This window comes from Macaca mulatta, chromosome 1, assembly GCF_049350105.2.
Source record: "Macaca mulatta isolate MMU2019108-1 chromosome 1, T2T-MMU8v2.0, whole genome shotgun sequence".
Taxonomy (NCBI): domain Eukaryota; kingdom Metazoa; phylum Chordata; class Mammalia; order Primates; family Cercopithecidae; genus Macaca; species Macaca mulatta.
Window position 1 is genome coordinate 38,889,548 of NC_133406.1, and position 17,601 is coordinate 38,907,148.

The following is a 17,601-nucleotide window of genomic DNA, read 5'->3' on the forward strand; positions in this document are numbered from 1 at the left end:
ACCTCTTAGCCAACTTCTGTGTGGCTCTTTGGGCAAATAAAGGGCCTTGAATGCTTTGATTATAGTGATATAATTCCCTTTTGAAAATAACAGTTTGTTTTTTGTTCATCACCTGTAATGCCTGGTGTCTGTCCCTGCAAATATAATAATAATACCACCCACAGTGGTGTGACACTATGTTTACAAAGCATTTTCATACATATCATCTCAACAGTCTCAGCATCATTCTGTAAACTGGGTCTTTCACCCTCGGTGAAAGTAATCCCTTTTCTGATATCACCACCTCATAAAGGTATCTGCACTCTCATGTTTATTGCAGCATTATTTACAATAACTAGGATGTGGAAAAAACAAAGTGTTCATCGATGGATGAATGGATAAAGAAAATGTGGTGTATGTAGACAGACACACACACACACACACACACACACACACACACACACAAAATGGATTGTTATTCTGCCGTAAAAAAGAAGATCCCGTCATTTGCCCCAACATGGATGGACCTGGAGGACATTATGCTAAGTGAAATAGACACAGCATGACCTCACATATGTAGAATGAAAAAGGAAATGAAACAGTGGTTAGCACCAGTGGAAAGGTCGCGGGGCGGGACTGGAGGAGGAAGTAGGGAGATGTAGATCAAAGGATACAAAGTAGGTATGTAGGATGAATGAGACTAGAGATCTAATGTGGGGCATGTGGAATAAAATTAATAAAATTGTATTGTATTAGAGACTCGTGTTAAATAAGTAGATATCAGCTGCTCTTGTTACAATAAAAGTAACTGTGAGATAATGGATGTTAATCTTCTTCACTGTAGTAACCATTTTACTATCTACATGTATCCGATAACATCCTGTTATAAATCTCAAATGTACACAATAAAATTTATTTTTTAAAAAAGGAAGTTGTCTTTTGACATCACCTATAATGCCTGGTATCTGTACCTGTAAATATAATGGTAATACCACCTACAGTGGCATGACACTGAGTTTACAAAGCATTTTAATACACATCATCTCTACAATCTCAACATCATTCTGTGAGCTGGGTCTTTCTGCTCCAGTGAGCTGTGGTGACTGTCTTCAGGTTTTAGACGCACACACACATGTGTGTGTGTGCTTGAGGTATTGCTTCTTTTCTTTTAACACAAAAAGCTGAAGTTTCAAAGCAGGTGGGGTGTGGGTTAAACACCGTTCTAAATGGCAGGCCTGCTGTTCGTGGGGAGGGAGAGTGGCCTGAAAGTTTAAAAATAACCTGAACATTATAGACTCCTGTGAATTCTACAGCCCAGAGCACTGTAAGTCCGTGGGTGTTTTACCTGCTGGAGTGCAGGCAGGAAAACAAGTTGAGATGCAGGAGGATTTAAATTTGCTGAGTCCTTTAGTGGCATGGGCTGGCAGCAGAAGTATTCGTGAAAAAAAAAAGCCAGAACTAATGATCAGGATCAATGTTCCTGAATGGTAGGAACAGTGCTACCCTTTGATTTGCTGAACACAGCACTGCATATTTGTATCAACGATGTAGCGGACCCTTATTTTCTATGACTGAACAACTATCCTTTCCCCCTTGCTCCCTTCCCTCCCTTACTGACCTCTCCAGAGTTTGGTGGATACCTTTTGCAGATATACCTGAGGCTGACCTACCAGGGAGCTCAGGGTTGGGACATTTTGGATAGACTTAGCCATTCATTGAAAAACAAGTAAATGGTGTAAAACCGGGCTCATCACACATAAATTGTGGGCAATAGCACACCCTTTGAATTTTGAGAAGTTTTGAAGGGTTGAAATAATTTTTGAATTAGCACTCAGTTCTTGGTCTGACCCCTGTTGCTGTGGGATGTTGCAATGCAAAATGATGGCAGCAGTAGGAGCAGTGCAGCAGGTTGGGCTAAGAATATATCATCATATTTGGTTTATTTGTAGCCCCATGTAATTCAGAGGGCAGGTACTACTTTTGCCATTTTTGCACATAGGGATATAAACCCAACCAGGACTGAGGTGCAAGCCTCCTGGTGTTTGCACCCTGATAACTCATTTATTCTGAGGCCCTTCAGCACCATCTGTAGAGTCTGGATATATTCTTGCCTCTTGGAACTGCAGAATCATCATGAAATCTCTATTCTCTAGCTCAAATCTCTATTAATGATATCAGCGACACAAATTAAAGTGGCTAAGATAATGGGTTTTGAAGTCAGGGTGACCTAGGATTGATCTTTTGCTATGTCACCCACCACCTATGTGACCATCAGGGAAGTTATTTAGTCTCTTTCAGTCTTGCTTCTCTTATTGTAAAATGGGGTTTATAATAGCACTTACTACATGGGCTTATTCTGAGAAATAAGGAAAGTGAATCTAGTTAGCATGGAGCCTTGCACATAGCAAGTATTTAATACGTAGGACAAATAATATTATAAACAGCATCACCTATACTTTTCTTTGTAATTATTCTTTACTTGTTTGATCCATGCCCATTTTTCTTTTTTTTTTTTTTTTTTTTTTTTAGCTCCAGAATTTGCAATATGAAAATAGAGATTATTTAAACAAAACGAAAGTAGCATAACTGGAAACTTTGAATTATTCTATTAATACTTGACTACATATGGAGGAATATTATTGAAAAATGTGGTTCAGTGATGGGGTGGTTTTGTGAAAAAATACAAGTCTTTAAAGGAAAAAGCTAAATCGTGAGTGCATGTATATGTGTGTGTCCAAGGAGATGGCTTGTCAGTGGTGTTAGGAGTATTTCAGAAATTCTCTCTTGATTGAGAATTACATTTCCACCTTTCCAATTTGTAAATGGCACATTGGGAATATTCAGAAACCTGCAAAAAAGCCTGTAATTCTTCACATTTGAATGTACTCTATTAAGCCTGTCTGAAAGCTCCCTGTAGCATGGGAAGATAACCTGCATGTTTGTACACTCGGCTGACAGAACTTGAGATCACACCAGAATCTGGTGCATGTCTTTGCAAACATGTGTGTGTCATTTTCATATGTAATTCTTCATAAGGGAAATAGGCATGATGACATTTGCCTTTTTGTAAAGAGAGAGAACCAATTAATACTGTAGTTGATATGGGTTTTTTTGAAGCAGGACTTTATTATGTTTAATTTTCTGTGGAAAGGGATCTGAAAATATTCTTTAGGTGGGGAGCTGTTTCCTTTTAATAACTGATTCCCCAGATCTTATTTCAACTCCGTTTCTAAGAGCAAGAGATATTCCTCATAAGACAATGAACCCTATTGTTTAATGATTGGTAAGACAGGGCTTGGGCAGTTAGTGTGCTGGGGAAGTTACCCCTGAGTTACAGGCACTTAATTTCCTACAAGGGAATTAAGTACCCCTTTTTGATATATATTTCTTCCTGTTTATATCATCTGGATTTATGGCCACTCAACTCACAAGAAACAGCTGGGAACACCTGGCAGCAGAGAGAGAGGCTCCTAGTCAGAGCTAGAATGTGTTAGGGGAAGGGTAGCTCCTCAGACAGGGCCCAGATACCTGATTGATGCCGAAGCTCTTTTCCACCAATAACAGTTGCAGGAGATCCATGCATTCATTGACAATTTATTTTGCAAAGGCTTGCTATGAGGATAACATAATGCAGGCACTCTAGGTAATAAAACGAAGAGAAAGATATGTCCTTTACTCTTGAGAAGCTTACACCATAGTTGAGGAGACAAGGCATACATAATTGAAAAATTAATATAAATGTAATGGTGAAGTTACAGTCATGATGGTATCAGTGAGAAAACACGGTACTATGAATGATACAGAAGTTCTGTGAATTTATAGGAGGTACACGTCATAGAGTTGGAGCGATTATGAAAGGCTTTGTGGGAGAGCAGATTTGAACTGAACCATGCATAGAAGGATGCCTAGGAATGGGAGAAGCAGAAAAGAGGAAGAATGTTTTTGGGGCAGTGTGAAGCAGGTGCTGTGAGCAGGGCTTTGAGGCAGGAGTGGGCATGACACGTTTATTTATGTACCTCATACTATGATACATGAGGAGATGGTGTTGGAAAGATAGGTTGAATTCTGATTGCCTTGAATTGTCAGGCTAAGCTGTTTGGCCATTTTATAGGCAGTGGGGGAGCCACTGAAGTGATGAAAACGTAACATGCATAGCAACTAGCATTTTAGGAGGGGGAGCTTGCTTTGAAGGATTTACAGTGATGTCACTTTTACACATATTGAGTCTGGGGATGAGGGATAATCCATATACAGCTACCCCTAACTTGATCGGACACCTGGGTCTGGAAATGAGTCAAAAGGTGAGGTCTAGGAGCTAGATGTGGTGTGGAGGGGGTAGTTGAAATGGCAGGTAAGGATATAACCTTGAAGAGAGAGAAATTAGACAGAGGAGAGAAAGGGGTTTGGGACAGACCCACGGGTGCCCCACAGGTGAGAGCAGTAAGAGAAGGAGAAGGAAACGATGAGAAACTGGGAGATGTGGTAACTGGGATGCCAAGAAGGACGACCTCTGAGGAGAGGGGGAGGTCAGTGGTGTCAAATGCTGCAGAGTGGTCAAGGAAAAGGAGGGTAAAAAAAGGACCATCAGCAGTTCAGTGGGAGTCTTAGAGCAATTTCTATGGAGTAGAAGGGGCAGAGCTAATAAATGGCCTACCCAGGTGTACATTTCAAAACTGGCCTTAAGTCCATATCATATGGGAATGCCTTCTTCACTTTGATTATTTTATACCAGGTGGGTGTAACCAGCTGCTCAGTGTAGGAAAGAGTGGGAGAGAGAGGGTGTGGTGATGGACAGGTGGTGGCTTAATCTGCTGATGATTCCAACACAAAGGGTTCTTGGAGAGGCAAGACTGGTGGGTGCAGTGGAATCTTATTCTCTTCTCTGGGCCTTCAGGGACCCTCTAGGCTTGACTGCAGCTGTGAGCTGCATTTTCTGTTACTGTGGCATTATCTTCAAGAGTGAAATGTAGGGAGTGGATCAAGACCAGGCAAGACATGAATCCAACCTGGGCACCTTCTCCTAGGCACTGCCTCCTTTGGGTTAGCCCCTGACATGATACCTGACACGTGGAAGGTGCTCATTGCATGTCTGCTAAATGAATGAATCTGCCTGAGCCCACCCGGGCTGAATGAGCTTTGCAAGGTGTGGGCTGTGTTGTGTTTTCTGAGTCAAGAGGCCGTGGGGGTGGATGGATGGATGTGCTCCTGCTGGTTGTTCTCACCCTCTGCTCATCCCCATCAGTGGGAGCTGGAGCGCTGCTGAGTCCTCCTGCTGTACTTTGCCTTGGCTGAGCAGCAAGGTTGGGTCCTGAGGGTGGGAAGGGAAGTAGACAGTGATGGGCGTGGGATCCTTTGCTGTCTGGGGCTACACTCTGAACCTTCAAATCAACTTTCCCAATAAAGCTTCATATCTATTAGGGTAAGCATATTTTTGGCTTTTCTCTGGGCTGAAAAGTGACCTCATCTTATGGAAAAGAAAGGCTTGAAGTGGTAATGCTATAATCTTCATGATCCTAGATACACTGAAAGAAAATAAAAATGCTGATTGGCTAATCAACCCCATGTATCTTGTGTATCCCCCTCCCCCAACATCCTAAACACTCATGCTCCAGGCTGCTGCTCCATGCCTCCAATACTAGCTCTTTCAAAGAGATCTCTTTTGGATTCTTCCCCTTTCTGGCTGCCTCCAGTGGGAGGGGATGGCTCCCTGCTCTGTTCGCTCCCAGTGCTCTCCTGTGGTGCACTCCACATCCTGCCTTGTATTTGAGCCCTTCGTGGGTATGTTTTCCCTTCTCCTCTTTTGAACTGTAAGTTTTTAGAGGCTATGACTGTGTCTAATTTATCTCTGAGCTCCAGAATCCCTGAGAACAATGTGTGGCACATTGAAGGGGATTAATGAGTATTTGTTAAATGGGTTTATAAATTCATGAATAAGTAAACAAACACACAGCTCTCTCAGGTATCATGGCCTTTGGGTCTCCAGACACTGGTCTCTACCATTTTTTTTTCCTTTTGTCCTCCATTCCTCTTTCTGACCTGATCTCAGGCACTTACATGTCTGTGCTCCTCTGTCCATCCCCCGCACAACAGAGTGTGTTCATCCCTGGCTGCACTTCTGAAGTTGGCTTTCAGAAACAGTCTGTAGACATACAGTGTTTCCAGTGTGTTACCGTGGTCACAGCTACTAAAGGTGAAATATACATAACAAGTACTTATGTAGCACTTACTTATTGTGTACCAGGTACTGATCTAAAAGCTTTATGCATATTAACTAACTTAATTTTCATAACAGCCCAGTGGAGCAGAATGGTATGTATTTTTAGCAGTTAAACCCTCTAGGAGACTCTCTGGTTCAAGGTCATGCCTTACCTCTCTAAAGCTCAAGATCCTGCTTATAACTTGACTCTCGAGCAAGGAAAATATTATTTTGACATGCAGTATGTTAATAATGGTCACATATTGCAAAGAATCCTGTCCTTATTATTAGGAGATCCAGATCTGCTATTTCCTAGCTCTGTGCACTGGGACAAGTCCCTGACCCTCTGGGTGTCAGATAACAGGATGTGCTTCACAGTCCTTCCACAAAGATGCAATGAGAAAACATTACAGTTGGCACCCAGGAAGTGATGGGTTGTCATAAATGAATGGTTTTTAAAACATTTTAAAGCCTACTTTGCTGACCTGTGGTTAGCTGATCGCATGTTGGAGTGTGGGGCTTCTCGGGCTTAGGTTTGAGAGATGCTGATTCTAGGGATGGACATTACATAAGGATGTGAAGTTATGTTTTCACCCAAGAAAGGGCTGTGAGGTATTGTGAAAGCCACCAGACTCCCAAGATGTCTGCATTGCCATAATGCTCCTCTGCTCCACTATGCATTTGCACATGGTCTCCTGCCAACTTTTTTCTTAAGAACCCACTCCCAAATCCTCTCTGCATTATGTTCCTTAGAGCACTGCTTTGCATAAGAGTCTATTTCTTGGAAAAGCTCAACGGAGGAAAAATAGAACAAAAGGGGCTCTGATAACTTAAGCATAAGCTATCTGAGTGTAACTGGCAGGGTGGGGGAAGATGAAGGAGCAGGCCTGGTGGGAGGGGCACAGGCCTTTTGGATGAAGCCCACATTCACAGACTTCTCAGTGATGGCTGAAAAATCTCTTATGAAGATGGCCTAAGGCCTGACAGATCTGGGAAGAGCTTAAGAATGAGGGTAATAGGCCAACTGCTTCTCCAACTTTGCCACTCACGTCCATCTGTCTTAGTACAAACTCCCACAGGCTGTATGGTCTGGGGCAGTGTGGACACCTTGTTTTCTGCCTTTTCCAGAAGAGGCTGGAGGGACTACCGATCAGTCCCCTGCACTCTTGATTGCAGCTCGATCATACACTGCAGTAGAGGGGCTCCAGGTTAAATGCTTTGAAATGAAAGAGTCTTCATAGGCTTTATAAACTAGGAAAGTTTTCCACTTGCTTCCTTAGCTCCTGTCGGGTTTCCACTTTGCAGGTCACTGCTTTCAGAAAAACATGGAGCATTTGGTAACCCCATCTTAACTTGGGAGGGTGTGTGTGGGACTGTACTTTCCAAGTACTGTGAGATGGGCTGGCTGCATTGTGGTGAAATTTAGGACCTCAACAAAGTCCCATAGGGGAGTAGAGGGCTGTTGACAAGAGGTCAGAGCCTAGGAATGTCTAGGCTCTGAGGTATGGTGCATGGGGTGCTGGGCTGTCAAGCACTTGTGCTCACAGTGACATCTCACAGAGACCAGTAGATGGTGCTCTGACAACAGGAAAATACAGTTACTGTCCCTCTGAGGCTGGAAAGGGATTTTTAGATGGTCTTCAAACTGGTTTCCAATCAGAGTTATGACTAATTGCTGATTTTTCCACATTTCCATTTGTGGATCCTTAATAGGATAGTGGAACTGGGGGCACTGGAAGAAGAATGCCCACCACATTCCCATATGAAGAGCATGACTGCAATATTCTGGTCATGAACTTTTTCTGAGGATCCTCCTGGATCTTGAGGGCATGGTGCCAGGAACACTTGGCCTTTGATCAAATTCAATTTGAGGATGGTAAGCATAGCATTTCCATAGGCTTAGTGTCATTGCATAGTTCCTTCTCTTGATGAACAATTTAGAATTACACTATTGCTGCCCTGAAGGACAGCACGGGTTTTAGAAAGAGCCACAAATTGGAAATCAGATGTGTTAGAAGTCCACATGCTGCCTCTTATCAGATGTGGGCAAACGGTTTAACATTGCTGAAACTCTGCTGCTTTGTCTGTCAAGGGTCATGATACATGTGTTGCCAGGCTCACCTCAGGAGTTTGGAGTAAGGGTCAGCTGTGGGGCTTATGTAAACTGAAAACTATTAAATGCATATATTATTCAGTCATTAAAATTGTAGCCACTGGCGGGGCATGATGGCTCATGCTATCACTTTGGGAGGCTGAGGCAGGTGAACTGCTTGAGCCTAAGAGTTCCATACCAGCTGGGGCAACATAGTGAGACCATCGTCTCTATAAAAAAATAAAACCAACAACTGTAGCTGCCTTGGGGGCTGGTAGAATGGGGGATTAGAGAGTATGAAACCAGTATAGAAATTCATAGATCTCAAAGCTCTCAAAAGCTATGACAGCCAGGTGGGGGTGGAAGATGAGAGTCCGTCTTCCTGCTAGCACTGCTGCCCTTAGGCCAAGTCTCTTCCCAAAGCCATTTATGCCATTATGTTTGCCCCTTTCGTTTTGACTGCATGAATTATCCATGAATTTGACTCCAAGAATTATCCCTTGTAACTCACTTACATAGGTGCTGAAACTCCCTAAGGTATTCTACATTATTCCTACCTATGCATTTATGATTCCTGTCTCCTTGGAAGGCAGGTATCAACTCCAGTGTGTTGTCGCATTTGCACATGTAATATCCCATCTTGAGTATTCTAGGCCTCTAAAGAATTGCAACAGCCACAGAGAACACAGGACATGGAATACTGGATCTCTGCTGACATCTGATAACATTGAAGACACAAGTCAGGGATCTCTGATGTTCCAAGAACTACGTCTGGGAGGTAAAAGGCTAGTGAGCCCTGCTTACTCTGGGCATTAACAAAAAGGTATGCCACCCGCCAGCCTGCTGAGGCACAACCACAAAGGAAAGGGGTGAGGTGACAGCATGAGAGTGAAGTTTGTGAAGCTTTCTGGCCTGCGAGGCTATACAATTTAGTATAATCTAGTGTACATGATTTATGTCATCACCCATCTTGTTCATTATTGTATCCTCAGTGCCTAAAACAGTACCTGGCACGTGGAAGGTACTCAAAAATACTTCTCTAATGATTTGAATGAATTTTGTGCTATGGATTATGGTACTGTCTGAAAGCAGCGACATGCATTTAATAATTTTTGAAAGTCGTTTTTCTAACCCTATGTAGTTTACAGGGATACCAAGATAGCCACTTGGAACTAGTTCTAAGTGACTGGCTGATGCGACTTCATGGTTCACAGCACCACCCTCCCTCCGTTTCACATCTGACTAGGTATTCAGACAGAAGAGGACCCTCTGATTAAAGCAGGAGGAAGGACAGAGTAAGGCAGTAATGTGAAATCAAAATAACAATTAGAGCTGACTCACTTTGAATAGTAATTTCACCTGAAATGGACTCCCCTGAATCAAAAGGTCAAACGCCTTCCCCAAGGGCAGCAGGCTGGACATGTTGAGACAATTCCTTTGGATTTCCAGTACTCAGAATTTTCCTTCACACACACACACAGGCGCACACACTCACATACATTCTCACACAATAGACACATGTCAGTGCTCACATGGCCTTGCCCACACACACACATACTCGTAGGAACACACGTGCCATGCACTCAGACATCACCTCTCAACAGTTAATCTCACTTCATAGGCGTGAAGCCATACTCACCCATGGTTTCCAACCTCTGGGCTTTGGTTAGTGTCTTTGTTTCCTTCCTCAGCCCCTCCTTTCCTTCTTTCCTTCCATTGTTCAGGTTGGGAGTATGTGGAGAGGACTATGTGTTGAGCCAAGGCAGGAAAACGCAGAGGACGGTGTGCCCCAGCTAGTGTGGACATGGGAGGGGACGGCTGGTCCCTGTCCTCAGTTCAAACCGCCAGTCACCTGTGGGGAAGGGCTTGGCGGCTAAACAGGAGCTCTTTCCCTAGGGCTTGGAGTCCACCTTTCCCACTTCTGCAGCTCAGATACCAATTCTATTTTTTTTCCCTACATTAATGGGGTGGGTTTGAGAAAGGCCGTGGAGCTTATTTGGGAGTAAAGGATAGGGGGCTGGAGGATCCTTTTGATTATTCGCATTTTGAGAAGGGTAGTTTTAGCCCATAACTCACCCTGGAGGGCCCTTCCAGGAGAGGTGGGGCAGGGCTCTCCTACAGCGGAACCAGGAGGCCGCCCCGTGAGGGCAGAAGCTCCCGCTAGGAGCCAGCACCAACAGCAGAGTGTGGAACCCCCAGAGGTCCTAGCCTTCCCCACGGGGCCTCCCAGATGCTAAGTGGGGAGATGGGGAGAGGGTGTTGCCCAATCCTTGGAAATCCTTGGCAGTGTTCGTGGAGCATGGGAGGTGCGGAGGAGCGGCGACGCTGCCATGGCGCTAGGCGCGCAAAGGCCCCGACTCCTCACTAGGGCGGCGGCGGGCCTGTGGCAACGCGCCAGGCACCGAACAGGGCACAGCACTGGGGACACCTCTCTGCAGGGACCCAAGGCGCGCGTGCGTGTGCGCCTCACGCCAGGCCCTGGCTCTCTTGCGGAGACTCCGCCGCGTCGCCTGCTGCGCCTGCCTCTCTCTTCTCGGCATTACTTGGGGGAAAGGGGACTCTTCACTGGACCTTTGCAGAGGTGGCTGCTACCTTTTGGCCACATAAATCAAGAAGGCAAGCCAGCCTCACCTCCCAGGAACCTCCAGCCTTCCGGCTGCGTCCCCGCCCCTCCCGCCTCACCAGCTCCTCCCCCGCTTCTCCCGGCGCTCGCGCGCGCCTCGCTGCGCCTCTGCGCTCCGCTCGCTCTCCCCTGCCTCGCCTCCCCCCTCTCCTTCCGCATCTTCTCTAGTGCTCCGCCGAGGGCGCTGCCTGGGTGGAAGAGGAAGACCCAGCCGTTAGTGAGGAAGTTCGGTCTGTGGACAAGTGTGGTGCCAGGCCGCCGCGAGGCTCGGCTGCAACCTGTTCCTCGCCCGCCGGTGCTCGCCGCCCGCCCGCTCGCGCTCCCGCCCTCTCGGCGGCGCAGCCGCGGATCGCTGTTGCATGCTGATCCGGGGAGGCGGCGGTGGCGAGCGCTCCGGGCGGATGCTGGCACTCAGGCTTCGCTGCTCTCTGGATGCTGCTCAACTTCTAGCCCAAGCGCAGGAGCTTTGAAGTCATTTGTCCCTCTTCGCTTGGATCGACTTCTTATTTTGAGATTTTGGGCATTGCGGTTTACGCAGGAACCTCAGTATCGCTCTCCCCACCTCCCTCCCTCTTTCTCCAACCTTTGGATGCGTCTCTGCTGGCAGATATAAAGACCCAAGTCTTCGCGGTGGAATTTCTTAGATGGACTCGTGGGGACTGGCGTTATAAAGCATGTCACCGTAACCCCGTCCTCATCTTTATTTTTTTCAAAAAAGTTCTTTTGTTTTCAATTTCCCCTCCTTCCCACCCCTTCCCCCAACCAATAAATCACCAAACTGTTACCTAGCGGGCCGGTGCCTGCCTCTCTCCCTGAACTAGGTGGTGCGTCTGCCAGAAGAGGAGCTATGTTTGAAGAGCAGCCTACTCCACCCCTCTCCTCTCTGGTCCCTGAACACCACCACACACTGGCATTTTGAAAAAAATATTTTCCTCCAGGAACTGAGCACCCCCAAGCCCTACCCCCCGTTTTTTTTTTTTTTTTTTCCTTCTTGAGGAATGGAGCTTCGCAGAGGTTGCGTTTAGATTCAACAGTTCACAGCGGCGGGCTGCTGCTGCCGCCTCTCCGAAGAGCTCGCGGAGCTCCCCAGAGGTGGTGGTCCCGGTGCCTGTCTGGATGCGGCTCTGAGTCTCCGTGTGTCTTTCTGCTTGTTGCTGTGTGCGGGTGTTCGGCCGCGATCACCTTTGTGTGTCTTCTGTCTGTTTAAACTTCAGGATGGCTCGCTTCGGGGAGGCGGTGGTCGCCAGGCCGGGGTCCGGCGATGGAGACTCGGACCAGAGCAGGAACCGGCAAGGAACCCCCGTGCCGGCCTCGGGGCAGGCGGCCGCCTACAAGCAGACGAAAGCGCAGAGGGCGCGGACTATGGCTTTGTACAACCCCATTCCCGTCCGGCAGAACTGTTTCACCGTCAACAGATCCCTGTTCATCTTCGGAGAAGATAACATTGTCAGGAAATATGCCAAGAAGCTCATCGATTGGCCATATCCTTTCTTGCCCACCATAACTCCCTCTCTCTCTTTGCATTTCTTTGGGTGAAGGGGGGTACCTAGCATGGAATGTATCCCCCCACCCCCTTCCTGGTGCCAATTTGCCCCTTTGCTGAAGCGCACTCTTCAGTGCATCTAAGGGGCAAGCTTGGTGCTGTGGAGACCGGTTTGGGCACTAGTGTTTTTCAAGGTAAGACTTTTGGTTTTTTATTTTTCCTATGTGGAAATCTCTAGTGTCCCTGGGTGCGTCCCTTTCTGGGCTGGGCTTTGTCTGATTCCCAGCCTTCTCCCCACCCCTACTCCCTTCACATGCCGCCCTCTACATAGATTGGGTTGCCCCAATGCTTCCTTTCATAATCAATTCTCATTTTCCTTTCTTTAAGCCAGCCACTCTGTCCATATCCCCACCAGCCAGGAGACACTGCACTGTCTTCCTGTATGGAAGTCAAGGCTCCATGAGGAGATTTATCAGTTCAGAACCTCCCAGGGCCAAAACCTTGTATACAGATAGACAGATGAATAAATAAAACAGGCTTTTGGCTGGAGACTCAGCTAACTCTGGGGACTTAAGTTCCACTGAAAGTGGCATGAATGAGTGTCTGTCAGGGGAGGTGATCTCTGTTGCCACAGCTCAAACAGCTCAAACTTGGAGTTCTCCTCTCAGCCAAGGAGGAGCAGCTCATCAGGCCCGTCCTTTCCTTGGTCCTTGGTTGGGTACTCTTGCTTCTTAGTGCTTGACCCAGCTGGTTGCTCTCCCAGTGTCCAGGATCCAGGTGGATCTCCTGGGCCTGAATTCATCCGCTGAGGCCAGAGGTGCGCATGCAGCCTCTCTCTCCGTAGCTCCAAAGGAACTGCTCTCCCCAAAGCTCTGGTGGGGGCCATCTGTGATGGTGGTGGTGTCAGAGTGAACAGACATGGAAGGAGCTTCTTTGCAGGTTTAATCAAGTGCACCAAATGCAGGCTGCTGATTAGGCAGCTGGCTGCCTTGTTCTTCACTAAGGATTGGACGCCTGGCAAGGCCATTAGGAATTGGGGGTGATGAGGTAGTGAAGGGGATTAGTGGGAGGCAAGCTAGTGGTCTGGTGTTAAATATGGGGATGGGGTTGGACACATGGGACTTTGGGAGGGAGATTTGGGAGGGCTGCACCTGCAAAGAAGGCCCCCTTTTTTCTCCCCTATTCTCCCTCTTTCCCACCCCCACCATCCAGGTGTGCAGCAGTGAGGCAGCTGGAGCTGACTTGGGTCTCTAGTATTAGCCAGACACGCGGCTCACTTCCCACAGGGCCTGGGCATCTCCCTACTCCCCCAACCCCAGCCTCTGGCCTTCCCCTCCTTCTCTAGTTCCCTGCCTCAGCAGCTCCATGATTGGCTGGCGCGTGGTGCTTCTAGGCAGCACCCCTCATTAGAAACGAAGGAGCATCTCTAAGCAGATATTCTTCCTGCTGCTGTTCGCATCCTCCCACAGCCACCCCTGGCTGGGCTTCTCCCTCTCTCCTCCTCTCTGCACCCCTCTCCCCTGTTCCACTCCCACAGAGTGATCCTGGGCCATCTATTGCCTGAGTTAAATGTATCTAGCTAGGGAGAAGGTTTCTGGCGGGGGAGGGGTCGGGTCCCTGCAGTCACGCCTGCCGGTGCGCTGCACAAAGCGGACAGATCTCATTGTGTTGTGTGCTGCGGCTGCAAATATTCCTCTAGGCAGTCTACGGATTTCCCAGCTGGGCCCTGCTTTCTCACTTGGCTTCTACAGTTCTCTAAATCTTCCTATCCACCAGGTGCTGCTTTGCTGTGCCCCTCTCTTAGGGACGTGTTTACTCAGGCGCCCTCCCGTTTCTTTGCGGTAGACAAAGCCGCCCAACCGCCTCGCGGGTGGCAAAGTGTGCCAGCAGCCATCGTTGGCACCTCGGACAGCGCCGCTGAAACTCCCGGTGGCCCGGGGCTCCCCAGTTATCCGGGTTCAGCACCTCGAGGTACTTCCGGACGGGCCCAGGCTTGGGGCTGAGAAACCAGGCACGTTTCCTACACCACGCGGTCATCTTTTTTCACGTTTTCTCTTCCGCTGCAAAGACACCGCCTTTCCACCAGGCGTTGCGAGCGCGCAAGGTGCGGCTGTGAGTTTTACTCCTCCCTTTCCTTGTCTTTGGCCAAAATGGACCAAAGAGAGTCAAACGGGAGACTCTCAGACTCTCGAGGGAGTTGATTTCAGCATCATGCTCAGTGCCTTGGCCCCAAGCCCTGTCCCAATGGTCTCTTCTGTCTGCATAGTTGGCAGTTTCACAGTGGTTCTACAGCATGTAGGCTGTGGTAACAGTGTTCAGAGAACATCTGCTAAGGTGTTTAGTGGAGCCCTGTTGGAAAATGTAAAATATACCATGTACAATGTAGTTGACTAATATATTCCTTCTGGTGGTGACCACGTGGAAACATTGGGCTTCCGTGGGAAACGCACCTAAATTCCTAGTCTCACCTTCCTTTCCTTTCTAAACATCCAACTTCCCAAATAATCTTGCTTTGTCTTACTGGGAGTCAGTCTGGGTAGTGGTTGCCCATATAGTTTTGGAGCTAGGCTGCCTGGGTTCAAATCCTATTTCCTTCACCAGCTCTGTGACCTTGAAAAGTTATTTCATTACTCTGTGACTCAGTCTTCTTATCTGTTAAATGAAGATAATAATACTGGGAGAATTAAATGAGTTAATATATATCACGTGCCTAAAGCATTATCTATTTACCCAGTAAACACTAGTTGTTATTATTAATGATGTCTTTCAGAAATTTCAGCATGCTTGAAGTGGGGAGAGGTCTTAGTTCAGGTGAAGTCTTCTAGATTCTTGCCTCTCAGAGCGCGGAACTGCATCCACATCACCTGGGAACTTGCTAAAAATTCAGAATCCTCCATTTCAATCCTGCTGAATCAGAATCTGCATTGTAATAAGATCTCTGTGTGATTAATATGCTCATTAAAGTTTAGGAAGTACTTCTTTGCTCTTTGTAAGTGCCAGAGTTTTTAAAAATTTTTTTAAGAAGGGAAGGTTGTTCAGTTGTTCAGAAAGCATGTCAAGACCTGCTTTCATATTGACATATGCACATTTAGCATGCTTGAGGATTTTGTTTGTATTACAACACCTTTTGGGATTTACATTTTCATTGCCTGCAGAAAGTCGCTGTAGGACAAGGGGTATAATGTACACTTCTATGTGCCACATTAGTGGTCTCATCGTGCTGTGCGTTACTGGTCTTTAATCATGTTTGTCTGAAGAGATTGGTTAAATAAAAGGAGTGGTTTAATTTATGCTTCTAGGATCACCCTGACTTGGAGGGGGAGGGTAACCTTATCCAGTTATTAATAGGGGAGGTCTAGTTCTTATGGGAAGAAATGCTCAAGATAACCCAGATTTGGCATGAAAGATGGTGGCAAGTCAACAGCCTACTCTGAATGTGTTTCATTTTTCTTGGAAGCTACATCTGCATAGGGAGATAATTTTATTTTCTTATGGCACTTTCCTCTGCAGTGGATACCATACTCTTTTTAAAAATGCTAATGTGGTTTAAAATGTGATGTTACATTCTATATGATTCCTCCTTTTCTTTTTTGCTCATCTAATAGATCTTCTCTGGCAGTGGGCTGTTCTGGGTGCCCTTCCATGTTCACTGTGCTTCACGCTTACCAGCTCTCACTCTGTCATGCCCAGGGCCAGTTACCCTGTGGGCATACAGCGCCTCTCATGTGGTTTGCAGGATGACCCTCACTTGTTTGAACTTTTCCAGGTCACGGGTATGAAGGGAAGACGTAATGTGTCTGGCTTGGAGACTCTATGCCAGAGTTGGGCAATAGGATATGCCCCCCACACCTCCATCACCTTGGTTGTCTCAGCAGGGGAGCACATGTTTTGTGTGGAAATGAATATGGCTTACAGTGGGAAGGTCAAATATGTTTACAGCCCTGAGATATTGAAGCTCATCACAATGAACCTGTGGACATTCATCCATGATTTCTTATTGTAGAGAATTTCATTGTATCCCCAAAGCACTCTGGCTATAGATCAGAGGTTGTATGCTTTATTTTTATGAGTCTCCCATTATAAAATGTCCATTTATTTTGGAGGATTTTGGTGAGGATTACCAAAAGTTTTAGTTCTTTTTTTTTTTTTTTTTTTTTTTTTGAGACGGCGTTTCTCACTGTTGCCCAGGCTGGAGTGCAGTGGTGCCGTCTCGGCTCACTGCAAGCTCCGCCTCCTGGGTTTACTTTCGACATTCTCCTGCCTCAGCCTCCTGAGTAGCTGGGACTACAGGCGCCCACCACCACGCCCAGCTATTTTTTTTGTATTTTTAGTAGAGACGGGGTTTCACTGTGTTGACCAGGATGGTCTTGAGTTTTAGTTCTTAAATTTCCCATTTTGGTATCTTCTTTTCTTCTGCTTTTGTTGTCTATAAATATACAGCACATTGCAGGATAGTAGACTGAGGTCCTGGTAAGAATTTCAGGTTTGATGTAATTCTAGTGAATCATGAGGCAAGATGCCTTGATTAGGGAAGACGATGGCAGCTAACAAGGATGAAATCTGTAATTATATCCTATGATCAGATAATGCAGAAAGACTTCATATCTTCTGGGTACCTGTGCACAGATGCAGATGGTGAAACAGATAGTGACTGCAGCTGCTACTGGAGCTGTAGGAGAAAGGTCTTCATTTTCTGAGCATCCCAGGACAATCTCTGAATTGCCTGTTGGCTTTGCTTTTGATATGAAGTGTGGGTAATGTTTCATCTGGAAACCAGGCCATGACTTGTTGTGGGGACCATTTGTAATTGGGATGCAGCCTGGAAAATGAGTTGGAGTGAAGGAGTTTGACAGAAATGAAATGACTTAGGATAGGGACAAAAATATCCTCACTGTGATAGTTTTGTCTGTTGGTTTGCATGTCATTATTTCTCCACTTCCCTCCACTTGCTGTTTCTGCAATAGGCGCAACGCATGCTATGAATTAAAGAAGGAAGAGGACAGTAACGAGAACAGGCCTGCTTTTTCTTCTTCTGAAACATCGAGACTCTGAAATTATTAGCTCCATCCAAAATTACTTATCTCTTTATAGCATTGCTGTACAAAATGTAGGTGTTTTTCCCCCTCAAACTCTGCTGCTTTCCCCCTTCTTTACAGGAACATCTGGTTTCTTTCAATCTTCATATTCTTAGTGAAAATAAAACTGAGTGAAGCTTTGCTAAGCTCTCA

The 17,601-nt window shown here is 46.4% G+C and overlaps 1 protein-coding gene across 3 annotated transcripts in view; it reads left to right on the forward strand.

Annotated features, from left to right (window-relative positions):
- Positions 1–11,299: 11,299 nt before the first annotated feature.
- CACNA1E (calcium voltage-gated channel subunit alpha1 E) overlaps positions 11,300–17,601 on the forward strand; it is a 325,029-nt gene continuing 318,727 nt past the window's right edge. For all 3 annotated transcript variants that reach the window (XM_015122410.3, XM_015122438.3, XM_077986562.1), the window contains exon 1: positions 11,300–12,371. In XM_015122410.3, coding sequence (XP_014977896.3) covers positions 12,106–12,371 — 266 coding nt within the window. In that variant the 5' untranslated portion in view covers positions 11,300–12,105. The remainder of the gene's footprint in view (positions 12,372–17,601) is intronic.